General features: G+C 34.3%; 2 protein-coding genes across 2 annotated transcripts; one reads left to right on the forward strand and one right to left on the reverse strand.

Annotated features, from left to right (window-relative positions):
- The first annotated feature begins 1234 nt into the window (after positions 1 to 1234).
- Positions 1235 to 2179, forward strand: LOC115988596 (mitochondrial import inner membrane translocase subunit TIM23-1-like). The gene has a single exon (XM_031112160.1). The coding sequence runs from the start codon at positions 1375 to 1377 to the stop codon at positions 1933 to 1935; it is 561 nt and encodes a 186-aa protein (XP_030968020.1). The 5' UTR covers positions 1235 to 1374; the 3' UTR covers positions 1936 to 2179.
- Positions 2180 to 7389: 5210 nt separating this feature from the next.
- LOC115991822 (dihydrolipoyllysine-residue acetyltransferase component 2 of pyruvate dehydrogenase complex, mitochondrial) lies at positions 7390 to 14938 on the reverse strand. The gene is made up of 19 exons (XM_031115765.1): positions 14704 to 14938; positions 13594 to 13687; positions 12869 to 12948; positions 12586 to 12653; positions 12416 to 12456; positions 11576 to 11631; positions 11416 to 11490; positions 11203 to 11295; positions 10729 to 10968; positions 10546 to 10618; positions 10259 to 10359; positions 9622 to 9707; positions 9459 to 9534; positions 8748 to 8815; positions 8591 to 8657; positions 8397 to 8492; positions 8203 to 8305; positions 8008 to 8103; positions 7390 to 7902 (listed from the first exon to the last, which is right to left on the reverse strand). Exons 1-19 carry the CDS (start codon positions 14740 to 14742, stop codon positions 7832 to 7834), a joined length of 1623 nt encoding a protein of 540 aa, XP_030971625.1. The 5' UTR covers positions 14743 to 14938; the 3' UTR covers positions 7390 to 7831.
- Between the last annotated feature and the right edge of the window lie 2042 nt (positions 14939 to 16980).

Consider the following 16980-nt stretch of genomic DNA (forward strand, 5'->3'; position numbering starts at 1 on the left):
AATATTTGTAACTAAAACTCTTGTGATTTTTTTAACTCTCATGTAGAGGCATTTGAATTCAATAGGAGAAGACATCTGTCTAACAAAATATATAAAATAACCGTGATTTTTTTTTTTTTTTAATTTTAAAAGGATGTGGAATAATATTTAAAAGTGAGATAGTAATAGAGTTCTAATTTTTAGAATCTTTCTCTACGTGAGAGTTGATATATGTGTGAAAATTTGAATTTAAAATAAAAAGTAGTAATTCCTTCTCTCTTTTTTTTATTTTTTTGAGAAACTAGACCAAAATTGGCCTGGGGAAGAATAAAATTACTTAATGAACATCGAACAAAAGTAATTGAGCAATATCCTCAAGAACATCCTCTAGCCAAACAACTAAACTCAAATAGACTTTAGCAAAAAAGTCTAAAACTTAGAAGCTTTTTAAAAAATAGTAAATTACTCTTTTAACCCGTTTGTGTTTTTAAATTTAAAATTATTTAACTAAAAGATAGGGCTATTTTAGAGAGTTTAAGAATTTATATGAGGATATTTTAGTACGCAAAATGATAAAATCTAAATAAGAAATCATGTTATTAGTAGTATAGAAAATGAGAGTTTTGGTGAATAAAATAATGAAAAGTGATCATAAAAAAAAAGTCAAATTATATATAGATATAAATAAAATAGATGAGAATAACAGTTTTTTTTTAAAAAAAATATTGAATATTGAAATATATGATTTAATTGAAGTATACTTGTTTCTCAAAAAAATTGAAGTATACTTCTAACAAAATTATCTTCCAAAAAAAAAAAAAAAAATTAAAGGAACATTCTGGCATAAGCTTTGTGCTGTCAGTGATTTGTGAATTTTCACAAAGTCTATTGAGAAAGAGTGGAAAAAAAAAAAAAAAAAAAAAGTAAAAGAAAAAAAAATATAAAAGGGGCCACGTATGTAGTCCAAGCATACATTTCTACACTTTCCAGCTACGCATAAAATGAGGAATCCCCTTCCCCAAGCCAAGTCTTACAAAAACTCTTTCCTTCTCTACTTTTTTTTTTTTTTTTTTTTGCATGTTTTTTTAGTCGGAATTTTAAAATAATTTTTATGTGAATTTTTTTACATCCTATATTTTCTTTTTCTCATCTCAATAATATAAAAATATAATTAAACACGGTATAAAAGTCTAAAACAATAAACAGAGGTTTTTTTAAAAGAAAATAAAATATAAATTGAAAGAGATTTAAAAGTTAAAAAAAAAAGCCTACTGCAAAGTGAAATCTCTCACTCCTTCTCTCTCTCTCTCTCTCTCTCTCTCTTTCTCTCTCCGTGTTTGAGAGATTTCCAAACCCTACCTCTAAAAACCAGAACAAAACCCACAAATCCACGAAATGGATAGCGAACGAAAACCCGACCCGAATAACACCCAGACCCGATACTACGACCCGTACCAAGGGATCCAAGTCCCGATCCCAGTTCGCAACGTCTACCAACTCCCCACCGCCCCTCAATTCCTCTTCGACGAAGAAGCTCGCCGGAGCCGCCGTAATATCAGCGACAACCTCACCTTCTTAACCGGCTGCGGCTACCTCCTCGGAGCTCTAGGCGGCGGAGCTTCCGGCCTCGTCTCCGGAGTCAAGTCGTTCGAGCCCGGCGACACCCCGAAGCTCCGGGCCAATCGGGTGCTCAACTCTTCCGGTCACGCGGGCCGGGCGTGGGGGAACCGGCTGGGGATCATCGGGCTCATCTACGCCGGCATGGAGGGCGGGGCCATGGCCCTGAGGGACGTGGACGATGTGTGGAACAGCGTGGCGGCGGGGCTCGGTACCGGCGCCGTGTACAGGGCGGCGCGTGGAGTGCGGTCGGCTGCGGTGGCGGGTGCCGTCGGGGGAGCTTTGGTTGGAGCTGCCGTGACAGCGAAGCAGGCGTTGAAGCGATATGTGCCCATATGAAAAGAAAAAAAAAAAAAGATGGGAATTTGATTGCTATGTGAGTCTTTTGATCAAATTTAATATAATGTCTTTGGGGTATCAAAGACTTGAAATTTTGATAGTTGACAAGCAACACATTGTGGAATTTGATTGGATTAATGAATAGTTTGAGGCATGGGAGAGTGACCATGCCATGGTGGGTAGTGCTTTGTTGTTAGTATGATTTTTAATACAATTTTGTGAAAATTGTTGGGTTATGAATAAATTGGGATGAATCATGGACTTGGGTATAAAGTGGGTAATGATTAGACTAATGAATAGTTTTTTTTGTATGTTTTATGTGATTCGAATAGTAATTTGGCTACTGATTAGATGTTGTAGTTTGTGATTGGCCACAGTATTGTGGAGTTTGATTGGAGTAATGAATAGTTGAGGTTTGTGGGAAAGAGCCTGTGTAGTTTGTTTTACATGGATGGAATTGTTGTGTGTTGGTAATTTAGATAATGATGTCAGAATGGGCAGCTTTTCTATTATGTTTTGTGTCAATGATTTGAAATTTTGATAGTTTATGAATGGACTGAAAGTGAATAATTTTTGTGTTTTATGCGAATGGATTTGTTATCTGTTGGTCATTTGGTTAATGATGTGTGAATATTTTGTGGGCAGCTTTTGTTTTATGTTTTTGTAGCTCTAAGATTGGAAATTTGATAGTTTCTGGTATGTGGAAAATACTGTAGAACTGGATATGATTCATTTATTAGTTTGAGAAGTGAGAGAGAGACATGCTTTGTTAAAATTTTGTTTTGTTATATATTTACTTAGTTTCTATATTGTTGGGTAATTAATAAGAATTAGGAAGAATTATGGACTTAAATATAATGTGGAAAGTGACTGGTTTTGCGTGTTTTATCATTTATGTGAATGGAATGGGTTGGTAATTTGGCTAATGATGTGTGATCCTTTTGTGGGTAACTTGTTTTATATTTTTTTGTACTTCATTGATTGGGAAATTTTATGGTTTATGGTATGTGACAAGTATTTAAAATCTGATTCGATTAATAAATAGTTGAAACATGAGGCCAATGAGTTCTAGCTCACAATATCTACCCTCTAAAAGTAAATGGGTGGAGTTTAAGGTTGTGGGTTTAGAACTCATTGGCTGTGCGTGTAAACTTACCAATAATTGAAAATAATAGTTGAGGCATGGGAGAGGGCCATGATTTAGTGGTATACTTTGTTGATGTTTTTATCTTAGTTTTCGATAATGTAATTTGTTGAATTGTAGGGTAATGGATAAGACTTGGGTATAATGTGGAGAGTAAATAATTTGGATTGTTTGTGTGAATGGGATGGTTGTGGGTTGGTAATTTAGCTAATGATTGTAAATTTTTCATGAGTAGTGTGTTATTCATAGCTTGTGTTGTAATTCTTTGTACTTTAAAGATTAAAATGTTTGATAGTTTATGTTTTGTGACAATATTTTGGAATTCCATTGGTTAATGAATGTTTGAGACATGGGAGATAGACATGCTCTGGTGCTATTTGTGTTGCGTTATCATTTTTTTTATTTATTGAATGTAATGTTTTGAATTGTTGGGTAATGAATAAGAATTGGGATGAATGGTGGACTTTGGTACAACGTGGAAGTGAATAATTTTGTGTGTGTAGTGAGATATTGAATGGTTTGGAATTGGTAATATGGTTAATGGTGTGTGAATTTGCAAGGGCTAGTAGTTTAGTAGTAGCTTGTGTTATTTTAATGTGCTTTTGCTTAAATATGATGGCCCAGTTATTTGTGACAAGATGTTGAGACTAATTTACTTAGCATCCGATTTACATAATTAGAAGGGTTTGTTATGTGTGTGTTGGTCATTTGTTATTTGATCAGTCAAATTGATGTTGTGTTGCTGTAATGGTGAGGCATTTAATTGATGTTAAGTTGTTCCTCAAGTTTACTTAAATTCTCATTCTCTTAGAAGAGAGAAAAGGAGGGGGGAAGAGAATGTTTCTTTGATTCCTTTAAACATGGGAGCATTACAGACATTCTGACCCAAGAAAGAAGGTGTAATTCATGCGCTAAGGCTCAAAATAAATAGGAGAATAGTTCAAAAGGAGGATATGTGTACCTCATTTCTTTTTAATTTGTGCAGTAGTCAGATGAAGAGTAATAAGAGTGGATATGGGACTTATTTTCAACAATAAAGATATCACCTTTTTTTTTGTGTAACTCCTTTTTTCTTCGATGGAAGATTGTGTAAAGATAGATTTTGCTCTTACTTTCAAATGAATATCAGGTTGTGTGAGTTGAGTGTTCTGTTTTTGTTTAAATTCTTGACACGAGATGTCATTTGCAGTATATTTGCAGGTCTATATTGTTCTTCAATGTGTATCAACCATTATTTGAACTTCATTGAGGGTAATCTGATTTTAGAAAAAGATTACCGGTTACTGCTTGAGCTTTGGTAAAGTTAATCTTTAAGAAAGCTGGGTGGTTATTGCTGAAGTGTGTCCGTGATGTATAAGACGTTTTGTGAGTCTTTCTTGTCTGCCTTTTGAGGAGAAATACCCTTTGGCGATGGCTTCACTTTCTTATGTAGATTCTCGATGTGTGATCTTGACTGATTGGGATTGATATGGACTAGGACATTACATGGTATTGAAAAATTGCATCTTGAATTTTAGAGGATTGGCAGCAGTATCTGGGTTAAGATCTTACTTATTAGGATTTTTATTTCTTGTTAATGATCCAATTCAAGTGATTTACTTATTTGTGTTGGTAATATGTTAATAATCATCCAGTGACCTATGTAAAAAAGTCTGATATTGGTGAGACCCTTATCTTTCATTGTAAAATGCATATCTTCAATTGCTAGTCAATATATTCATATACAGGTCGACCGCAATCCACCAAAACATGACATTTTCTTTCATGTCAGGATGTGGGATGAATGGATTGTATATTTTCTTTTCTAAGATCCAAGAAATTCTTAAAAGAGGTCAGGTGTGATAGTCTGCAATTTGAATTGTGTAAGAGACTAAATCCCCCTGGATCATCATATCAGTCTTCATCCATTGCCAAACTCCCAACCTCCATAATCTGATATCTTAGTATAGAGTATCCAATACCATTTGTTCGGTAGAAGAATTGTAATGACAAACTTCATTTGTTTATAGTATCAGTCCACATATTAAGCTTCTTGGTTGTGACTTCTTGTGACCCATGAATGTACTCTTTGCCTTTTTATTTACTTATTTAATGGGTTAAGTATGGAAATCTCTCTTTTGTTTGTTGCGTAGCTTAGGCAAAAAATTTAACCCCCTCTTTTAATTTTTGAGAAAGCACTAATTTTTTTTTTTTGGGGGTATGGATGCTGTATATGAATTCCTTAACAACATACGTATTTGCTCTTTCGTTGGCAAAGCTCTTTTGAGTGGGATGTATCCAAGAGTATCTGTTCAATTTTCTTTTTTGATGATATTTGTGTACAATTTGACTCTTTATTTTTAAAATTAAAAAAAAAAATAAAAGTATTAAATATACTTAAATATTGTTAAGAACTTTGCAACTCAATTAGCTTAGTGTTTCTAATAAAGACATTCTCCAATCTCCCTTTTCATATTGGGCATTTTTTCAGAAATAACCATAAAAATCAAACTATTTTGTTAGTTAGCAAACTTTTGAAACAATTTTGCTATCTAACAATTCGAGCACGTTAGGGTCGATTTTGCTATCTGACAATCACTTTTCCTGTTGCGCCAGTGGTTGACGTGGACTGCCCACGTGTACCGGTATGGAAATTGAGTCCACTGGAGTCGAGTTTTGCTTGTGGAAATCGAGTCCAATGGACTTGATTTCTTGTGGTTCCACCACAACATTGCAACACGTGGATGTAAATTAAGTAAATTAGACTTGATTTCTACTAAAGGAAATCAACTCTACTGGACTTGATTTTCTATTAATGGCCACCACCTCTCCACGTGTCGCATGTGGGTCCCAACTAGGACCTTTTTTGCCCCTTTTCTGTCTCACTCAATCTCTTCAACTCAGCTCTCACACCCTCTCTTCAGCTCACACCCTCTCTTCACTCTCACTCACAACTTTCTCTTCACTCTCACTCACAACTTTCCTCAACTCTCACACAATAATCTTAACAACACTCTCTCACAGGTAACGTTTTTACAATATTGGGAATATTTTTTGTTAGTTAATATTGTGGTTATTTGCTAGGTTTTTTTTTTTTTTAGTGTAAATATTGTGATTAATTTATTTGTTAGTATATTGTGATTAGTTTATTTGTTAGTATATTGTGATTATTTGCTAGTTTTTTTTTAAAAAAAAATTTAATATTATGAGTAATTATTGGGAATATTTAGTACTAAATATTGTGATTAATGCTTTTTTTTTTTTTTTTTTTTTGGTAAGTGTATATTGTGAGAGGGAATGCAATTGAGAGTGATACAGTGAATGGTGTTTTTGAACTTCAGTTTTTGCAACGACGGCAACGAAGCGAGAGGGAATGAGAGTGAGAAGGAATGCGACTGAGAGTGATACTGTGAGTGTTTTTGAACTTCTGATATTGTGAGTGGTGTTTTTGAACTTCAGTTTTTGAGTGCAATCTACACGTGCCGAAAAGGAAATCGAGTTCAAAAGACTCATTTTCCATTTAACTTAGTCGAGTCCAATGGACTCGATTTCCTTTAAACCAAAACGAGTCTAATGAACTCGATTTCTGGGCCTACGTGGACGCACTATCCAGCTCAGCTGCTAGCGCAATAGCAAAACCGAGTACAATATACTCGATTTTATAACCCCAAAATCGAGTCCTCTGGACTCGAATTGTTAGAAACCAAAATATTTTCAAACTTTGTCTAACTAATAATATAGTTTGGGTTTTATAGTTATTTAAAAAAATAAAAAATAAAAAATCTTGATATTGTAACTATTGAATTTATCAAAAATAAAAATAAAATAACCTATGTATTAGGTACACTTTAACTTGTACCCTTCATACACTTATTAACCAAAAAAAAGGCCTAGCTTAGGAGATGGTTAGGTGTAATGGCTCTCACATGGTAGATGGTACACCAATCCTATGGTAGATCCAATAAAGCTTCCGCATCTCACGTGACTCGGAAGCTTATAGACCAACTGGCCAGAGAGTTTAGTCTGAAAAGCAAGATTCTACCTAGAAAAGTCAATAAAACTGCCAAAGAAATGGAAAATCTGGAACTCAAGAAAATTCAATTCTACTTTTCAACTTCTTTTTCAAGTTTGTCATTCCCATTTTGGTTTTCAAAGATCTCAATTCAAACCTTAAAACTTGATGATATTCAACAATTGCAAAAACATGACTTGATAAATGGTTGTGGTAATTCAGGTAATAGATTATTTCGCATTTTACAAACCTCAACCGGGCCGAGACCCCGACCCCGCCAAAAGTTTAAGTAAACAAATAAAACTTGTACACTTCAAGAGATGGTGAATACTGAGATTGAGCACCATTGCATTTACAGAAAAGCTGAATTCTAGAAGTCCTAAACAAAACAATCAAAGCTTTTCACACTGAAGTGTACTTTGGTTGGCATTCAAGCGGGACAAGGAAGAGCTAAAAATCATCTCTTTATAAAAGCTAGACTCGCAAAAAAGTCATCTCTTTATATCAGCTCACGTAGGGAAATTATATAGTACATGACCAAAATTCAGTGCATAACTCATGCCTGATCCACCCCCCTTTTTATTCCCAGAAAAGAATTTTATGCAAACTTTTTCAGTTCGTAAATGCTACAGAAGGGAACCTGCTCAGTGATACAATCATCACAAGCGAATTGGAACAGCTGAATTGCGTTCACATGCCTCTTGTTGGTTGATTACAGCAAGGCAGAAAAATACATGATGAGAAATAAGCAAGCCATGAATTTAGAGCAACATTGACTCAGGATTCTCAATGTACCCTTTGAATGCCTTCAGCCATTCGGCACCAATTGCACCTGTACACGTAGACGAAGTCAAAGCATTAGGGTTTCACATCTTGGACATATAAAGCTGGCTTAAATTAATGACGTTTTTTAAAGACTAGTATCAGAGCTACTAACCATCAATAACACGATGATCACAGCTTAACGTTACAGACATGAAGGAAGCAAACTCGAATTGTTCAGGGCCTGAACCAGGTACGACCCGTTTCTCAGCTGCACAAGGACAAGGTAAGATAATCACAATGATGATTATGAAGATGAGAAGGATGACAACTTTATGCTGAAAAGATATGATTGAAGTTTCTGACTAACCAGACCCAACCGCAAGAATGCCTGCCTGAGGAGGGTTAATGATGGCACAAAATTGTTTGATACCAAAGGGGCCTCCCAAATTTGACACTGTAAATGTACCTCCCTGCAAAGAGAGCAAATGCAGTATTCAACAGCCGAACTCATGAGACAATTATCCATCCATAAGCAATAACAAACACAAACGCTATTCTGACCTCATAATCTTCTGGTTTTAAGCTGTTTTCTTTGGCTTTTTGGGCCAATTGCTTGACCTCTTCACCTATCCTGGATAGACCTTTCTTGTCAGCGTCCTGCAAATTTTACATATAAAGATTCATGTGAGATGAACTATAAGTGAGGAACTCTAGCAAGAAAATGTATTGACAGCACTAGACTGATGACAACTCACCTTTATGACTGGGACAAAGAGTCCATTATCTGTCTGTACTGCAACATTTATATTTATGTTGCGATACCTGCATAAGAAACCACAAAAGAGTTACCATAGAGTTAAAATTTGATTTAATATGAAAACTTAATTACAATGTCAATCATTTTATACTTACTGGCGGATGTAATCATCTGTCCATGAACTATTGCACTGAGGAACTTTACTAAGAGCCAAAGCAGCAGCCTGCAGATATGAGTAATTATTACATTTAATCAATGACAGCCTAGGTGGTAAAACCTCAACAGCATGACACTGGAGGCATACGTATGGAGTTTGTGTCCATTTTAACCCAATGACATCTAAACACTTCAACACCCCCCCCCCCCCCCCCAAAAAAACCCCCCTCATTTTTTTTTCTCCCAATCCCCTTCTATACATGCATGTTGTGTTGTCTTTGCATGTGTCCAAAAGCGAGAATTTCTACAGCCAAACCAATTACCAAACATCTAAGAGTTGAAGATGTTCACATTATGTGCAACAATACAACAGTTCAAAGGACACCATACAAACTTCTCAACAAGAATACTGAACAACTAAATCATGACTTCCGTTTAAATTGTAATTGCTAATGTAAAAAATCAAAGATATGTTAAGTTTAAAACTCACTAACACAGTAACACTAGAACTTCTCAGAATTTGGTACCATATAATCTCATGAAAAATTGAAAAAAGTGGATTCAAAGTATTGGCTGGAAATATATGGTGTTCGGGATTCTTCTAGAATGGCCCAAAATTTTCCATAGCAAGTAGTTTAGTGGTCGTTAAAGAAGACCTATAAATAATTACACATTCATTGCTCGAATTGTGTGGAAGCAAGATGTAATACCTTAATTACAAGATCATTAATTGATATCCGTTTTCCACCAGATGCTTCTTGTAATGAATTGAGTTGGCTCCGCAAACTGCAGAAAAAGAAACAGTTACATAATCAAAAAAAAAATATTAAGCAATGGCTCACTTTAGAAGAGAAGGCAGGCACAAATACTCACTCCATGAGTTTGTCAACACATGTATCTACTGTTAGATAATAATGGGGAATATTTTGCTTGGAGAATAATAAGCGTGAAGCCGTGATCTGCCAAAACAACACCAGGAATAAGCTTTAGAAAGCCAAACTTTAATTTGTTAAATCTATATCAAAAGTTGTACAAAATTATGTGACATTGACCAAGGACAAGATGACCAATTATCATCTTAAATTGTTCTTCATGTTTCTATGGGGCCTAAGAGATGTGGTTGGTAAGCAACCTTAACCCCAATTATGGAGAGGCTAATTCTCAGACTTAAACCAGAGAGCAATAAATATGTTAATAACAAGGAAAGAATGCCATAAGCAAGGAAAAAAGTGAAGAATAATAAGAGACAAGAGAGTTGCATATTAGTTAAAATTTATTGGCTATATGACCACATTTGATTCTTGCAGCTGATCCGGGTACTGGGGACTCCAGGTTTAGTTGGGCTGGGATGAGCTCAGAACATTATAATAAAATAATAATAAGTCCTGGGCTTAAACAGAGTGGATCTGTAGAATCAACTTCATAAATTGGATACCCTGAAATTTATCTAATTAGTCCTAGGAATATGATGATGATGATGATGAAAATAACAATCTATTCAATCTATTACCTTCCTTATCTGAGAATGAGGTATGTCAGTGTAATCTAATGCTGCAGGTGTACCAGCCTTAGCTGAAGGAGCTGCAGCTGATACTTCCTTTCCACGAGAGGCTGCATCAAAAGGAAGAAGACAATTATTTAATCATCAACTCAATGGGCTATCTAAAAGAACAAATGCTAAAAGAAAGAAACAATATTGACATCATAAATGATAAAGCACCATAAAATTTTCAAGCAATAGAAAACAAAACAAAAATAGCACTACAACCCCAATCATAGATTATATAACTATAGTACCCAAGTACTCTTCAATATCTGCCTTCACAATGGTTCCATTAGGACCTGTTCCTTTGATACTTGAGAGAGGCACCTAAATTAAGTAACAAATAAAGTTACAACACATCAGTTAGATACGGCTCAATATTAAATGTCTCCTATCACTGAACAAAGTTTATGGTCATAGAATTTATGATAGCTAACTTTATGTTCTTCGGCCAATTTTCTGGCAAGAGGGCTGGAGAAAACACGATCTTCAGCAGGAGTTGCTGCAGTAGGCTTGGAAGTCTTTGGTTCTGGCGAACTGACAGGTTCTTCAACGACCTCTTTTTTTGGTGTAGCAGGAGCAGATGACCCAGAAGCAGTATCGGCATCCAATGCTGAAGGCTTGTAATCTTTAAATTTTGCAATATCACCCTCTTCTTCAACAGTCACAGCAATCACCTACTCAAAAGCATAAACATGTAATCAACATTCAATACAGTACTCCAACATACATAGCCTTCTAATGTTTGAACAAATTTGATGAAGATTATTATTTAAGTTCCACAGCCACAATGTATTTTCCATTCTCAACCTACTTTGCTTTTCATTCTGTAAATCCCTTATGCACGCATGCACACACACACACACACACACATACATTTGAGTTGCAGTACAGTAGCATAAACTCATTACCTCACCAACTTTAATTTCCTTTGACCCATCTCCATGTATAATCTTGGCAAGATAGCCTTCTTCCATGCTTTCCATCTCAACTGTTGCTTTATCCTTTAAAAATCATATGAATATTAAAAGAAAACTGTCAATTTTCCATAATGAGTAAAGAACATAGCCCAAAATTTTAATCAACAGCTGGACTTCAACCAACAGACAAAACAAGGACCCTACTGTTTCAACTTCACAAAGCACTTCACCAGGAGCAACTTTATCACCCTCTTTCTTCAACCACCTTGCAATATTACCCTGCATGCCCATAAAGAATCACTTAGCAGAAAACAGTAGATTTAAATTGTTGTGATGATTCCATAAGCTTCAGAAAGGTACAGACCTCCGTCATTGTAGGTGACAGAGAGGGCATTCCAATCTCTTGGTGTGGAGGAAGGCCTGAAAGACATTGAACAGAATCCATGATAAGTCAAAACAGAACATGAATGTGAATAATGCTTTTAAAGATGAGCAAACTGAAGAAAAGACCATACATGACAAGATCATCACACTTCAACAGAAGCAAAGCAAAAGTACTTTCATTACTGAATGAAGTCGAAAAAACACAATACACAACAGTACATAATAGGTAGTTGCCTTATTAATCACACTATACAAATTTGCTAAGAGGAAGCAAAAAATCAAAGCAAAAAGTTAATCAATAGGGATAAAGATTACATAAAACATAGCAAAAAAGTATCAAATAGACAACTACAAGTTCTCAGCTAATTTAATTTGTTTAAGACAAAGTAAAAACAATATGTTCCACCTTAAATCCCGCTCATGTATTAACTCTATGCAAGTAGTCTTCAAGGCTTAAACATCATAGATGAACTATGGGAACAAACCAGCAAGTTTAAACCTTAAAAAGCCTTGGAACAATATTGTGTTACAAAAGGTCAGACAAATAAAAGTGAAGCTCATAAATTTTTAATTTGTATGTAACCCACCATGCATTAATCCCCATGATTAGAGCCTTTTAAATATACATCTTTCTTATTTATCCAAAAATAATAATAATAAAATCCCCATGATTAATCTAATGAGTATGTTCATCCCACAGCAGATAAAAATGCAATTGTTCAAAACCCTATGCCAGATCTAATTATAAATATCAAACAGGTAACTCTGATTATAAATATCATTAGACAACTATGGAATTAGGAGAATATATAAAATTTACCTGAATTAGATGAAAAACCTCTCCTCATGTATACCTGTGAGCTGATGTTGGAAAACCAGAGAAAAATCAGGTAACTCCAAGCATCAAGAAAAGATCTGAAACCCCCTCCTCTCTACCCCCCACTCCAACAAAATTATTAAATAAAAGGAAAAACAGGGTGGACAGCATACCTTGAAAGGCCTTGGTTAAATGCCAGTCCCGCAATTGGATTTCTCTTCTGTACACCAAACTTTGACATCTAAAAAGCATAAAGAGCGACAGTTAGCATTTCAAATTTAACTCTAAACTCAAGTTTTGAAAAGAAATGAGTGACTAAATTTTGACAGGAAATTATGAAGAAATGGCAGAGGCAAACTGAAGGAAGAAGGCAAAAAGTGCAACAAAATGACTGCAAGTCTTCAATGATGTCATAATTGATTGGTCATTAATGTTATTGAAGCTGGCTGCACTTACCGCACCATTGGTGGCAGACCTGGTTACTGTCTCTCTTTCTGAAGACACATTACAATGATGACGATGGATCTTCCGAATATCTGAGAAAAATAATCACCTTTGCTTGAAAAATACACCAAGGTTTTTATAAACTTATATCATTACCAAGATAAGAGGTAATGAATTATATGTTATACACAAAACCATGATATGGATTGTACAGTTAATACTACATTATCACTTAGTTGTGCAGATCATGTGAAATGATAATATCTCTAGGTGGTAGACAACAAAAACAAGCAAATAAAATTATTTCAAATACTTTTCAACATAAATGGCAACTTAGAAGATAGATTTAATATAAAATCCAAGTGAAGCTCAGATATGGATACATGAAGGTATGATAGTACATCTTAGGCCAATGAGTTCTCGCTCGAATGGCACATCACAAGCAATTCAGGTTTGAGACATAACATAACTCAAATAAAATAAAAAAAGGATATAGTATTGGCTTCATAAATCTAGCCACGACACCACTACCTTCTCAATTTAATCTATACATATTATACTGAGAAAGATCAAATGCCTCAACACTTGCAAGACAAGTATTTAGAAACATCTAAGCAAAACTCATGGCATGATTTCTTTGTAGATACGCAAAGAACAAGAATGATAGAAAACACTAGTTCACTTTATGAGTAATGAACAAGAAAGTAGACATCAAATAGTCAAGATAATCAGCATACCATCTCTTTTACCAATAGAGGGTTGAGTGCCATTTGAAAACCAACGAACCAAAATGGAATGCTCATGTCGTAGAAAATTGGGCACATTTCTTAACTGCAAAAAAAGGATGAAAATATATATAATACATCAAATAAAACAGCACAAAGAATTTTTTAAAAATATATATAAACTTAATGCTTGAACCCTGTTTAAATCAAGAGCAAGAAGAAGCCTTATTTAAGAAGAGAGCATTTTCCCTTTTTTTGGGGGGTGGGTGGGAGGTACTAGTGGGCAGTACTAACTTGAACCTGTTTGGACAAGTAAAGTGCAAAACAAAACCTCTTTGAATTGGTGGGCATAATACCAGTGAAGATGTACACTTCTGATTTAGTACAGCATGGCTCAAAGTTTTATAGCAGTCGCTAGGAATTTAAGCTTCTATTAACAATTCCCACACAAAATGTCCCAGTAATCACTGGATGTTAAGTACTCAATTCATATGAAAGTCACCGATTGAGGCCAAATAAGCAGTTTAAAATTGGATTTTCATGACTAAAAAAATGTATCTACAACTCCAAACTTGGCCAATCCACACCAAGAACACTAAAAACATAGTCTTTCTTTATTACCCACAGATCAATTAAGCCTAGAAGTAACATAATCCATGAAAACAAAGGTGATGCCACCACAACTACTGTCAAAACAAATAACCCATCTTCACAATAAGCCTTGAAATGAGATTATCACTGCCTATAACTACAACCAAAATTATATTAACCAGAAATGAAATTGGGCTAGGATTCACATATTATGAACTCAGAAAAAAAAGACCCATTTACACAATAGAACTTTATTCCCTGACTATATACAAATCTAATGCCTATAGCTCAGTATAACTAAGCTGTATCACTAGAATTATAGCTAAAACTAAATACCCAGATAATGAAATTGGGTCTAGAATTCAAAAATCACAACCAAAATCTAAATCCAAATAAAAAAAACCACAAACAAATCAATATCACTAACATATATATACAATTAAAAACGAAAACTTGAAAATCAAAACTACTATATATACACCAAAAATGAAAATTGAGAGAGCCAAAGAGAGACAGAGAGTAATGGTAAACCTTTTTGGAGTGATTGATAATATGAGATGCGTAAGCCATTTTCTGAAACTCTGATAAAATTATTCAAAGGGAAAAAAAAAAACACCAAAATAAAAGTTGCTACAAAAAGAGGATTTGTAGCTAAGAGAGAAAGACAAGTTGAGAAACAGAGGGGACCGTGTTGTTTGGTTCGGTGAAAAGTTTTGACCTTTGAGGGTTTTTGGTCTCAGATCGCCATAGTCATATAGATCGTTCTGGCTTTTATTTCATTTAAAAAAATATTTATTTATTTTCTATTTTGTATTTAAATTACTTATTGCCTTCTGGGATTTTTTTTTATTTTAAATTACATAAAATGAATAAGGTACTGAAGTGATAAAAATGGATTTAATTTTAACCCAAAAAAAAAAAAGGACTGGGCTTTGTGGGTTTGTAGAGTTTGTACTGTTGATAGGCAGGTAGTCATGTGTGGCTCCTGCCCACTTTGTTGGACTCAGACGAAATTTTGCTTTAAAAGAGATTTATGGTTTTCTGCCAAGTTAAATTATTATTAATTTTTTTGAGAGAGTTGACTTTTGAGGCCCGTTTTTTATGATAGTCCGTTAAGACACTAATTAGTTATTGATATAGGTGAAAATTGAGTCTCAAATCTCTTATTTAACCATAAAAAATTTTATCAATTGAATTAATTAAAATCCACAAATTATTACTATAAATTAATATATTAACAAAGTCAACTTATTAATTTAACCGTACAATTATTGACAAAAGTTTAATTTGATTCCTCGTGGGTTATTTCATCGAATAAGGACTAGTGATTATGAGTACTTTTTACATTAAAGTACTTGTTTGGCATCCGTTTTTGGTAAACTTATTTACAAGACCCAAACTTGTTTGGTTTAGTATTTCATGTAATTCACTGCAAATATTTAGAGCCCATTTGGATGGAGGGGAAAGAAGGAGAAGTGGAGAGAGTAAAGTAGAGTTAGCTAAAAATAGATTAATTTTAGACCAAATCTACTCTACTCTCTCCCTCCTTCCCCTTCAATCCAAAAGGACTATTAGTAGAAAAGTCAGCTCCAGGTAATTGTTTGATTACTCATCATGGGTTAGTTTAGGAAAATGAGTGCCAAATAAGGACCAATGATTGAATCCTTTTTACATTGATGTTAGTGCTTGTTTGGCATTTGCTTTTGGTGAAACTTATTTACCATTTGTGGGCCCTATTGAGTCCTACAAAAACTGGAGCTTATTTCATTTAGCTTTTGGGTCTTGTTTGGGAGAAATGAATGAAAATAATAATTTTAGAATATTCTTCTATTCCCTTGTTTGGGAGTTTTAATGGAGAGAATGGAAAGTTCATTCTCTTATTTGAGAGTTTAAGTGAAAGGGAATGGAATAGGTAAGAGGAAACACTCACTCCTCTCTATTTCCTTAAAACCTCAAATTTTCATTCCCCCGAAATTGGGAGGAATGGGAGGGAATGAAATTAGATTTAATGAATTTTTTACTAAAACTCCTAAAATACCCCTATATATTCAACCATTTATTTTCAAATAGGGATCTAATAGTAATATTGTCATTCAATGATTCCATTCCATTCTCTTTATGTTACTCCCAAATAAGATTACTTACATTCTATTCATTTTTATTCCTTTATTTTAAAACATCCAATTAAGATTACTTAATTCCGTTCTATTCTATTCATTTCCCTTACTTAAATACATTCCATTCCATTCCCTTATAATTATTCAATTTCATTCCCTTATGAACTCCCAAACGAAGCCTTAGTGTTGGCTATGTTTGGTTGGAGTGAAAATAGAGAGAATGGAAAATGGAAGAGAGAAAATAGAAGAGATTTTAGGTGGAATGGGTGTTTGGTTTGAGTGATTTCGGAGGAAAGAAAATGGTGGAACTCACCTATTTTCTCCCATGGCCATTTTTTAGCCACCAAATTGGAGAAAAAATAAAGAGGGGAAATGGTTCGATGAAAATGATACTTCTACCCCTTCTACTCACCTAAAGTAAATTCAATGTTAAAATTTTTTCTTTCCTTTTTTTTTTTTTAATTTTCTTTTCTTCTTCTTTGCTACATTAATTTTCCCCCCTTTATGGGCTATTTGTCTGACGATGAACCTTGTTTCTTTTTTCTTTTTCTTTTTCTTTTTTTTTAAATCTTTTTTTTTTGGCTCCTTGTCTTTGGTTTCGTTGAACCTTTTTTTTCCTGGGCTCTTTGCTACTCACATTTAAACTGTTTTTTTCTTGAATTTTTTTTTCCTTACTTTGAACCATTTTACA

The sequence above is a fragment of the Quercus lobata genome, chromosome 5 (genome assembly GCF_001633185.2).
Source record: "Quercus lobata isolate SW786 chromosome 5, ValleyOak3.0 Primary Assembly, whole genome shotgun sequence".
Classification (NCBI taxonomy): Eukaryota; Viridiplantae; Streptophyta; class Magnoliopsida; order Fagales; family Fagaceae; genus Quercus; species Quercus lobata.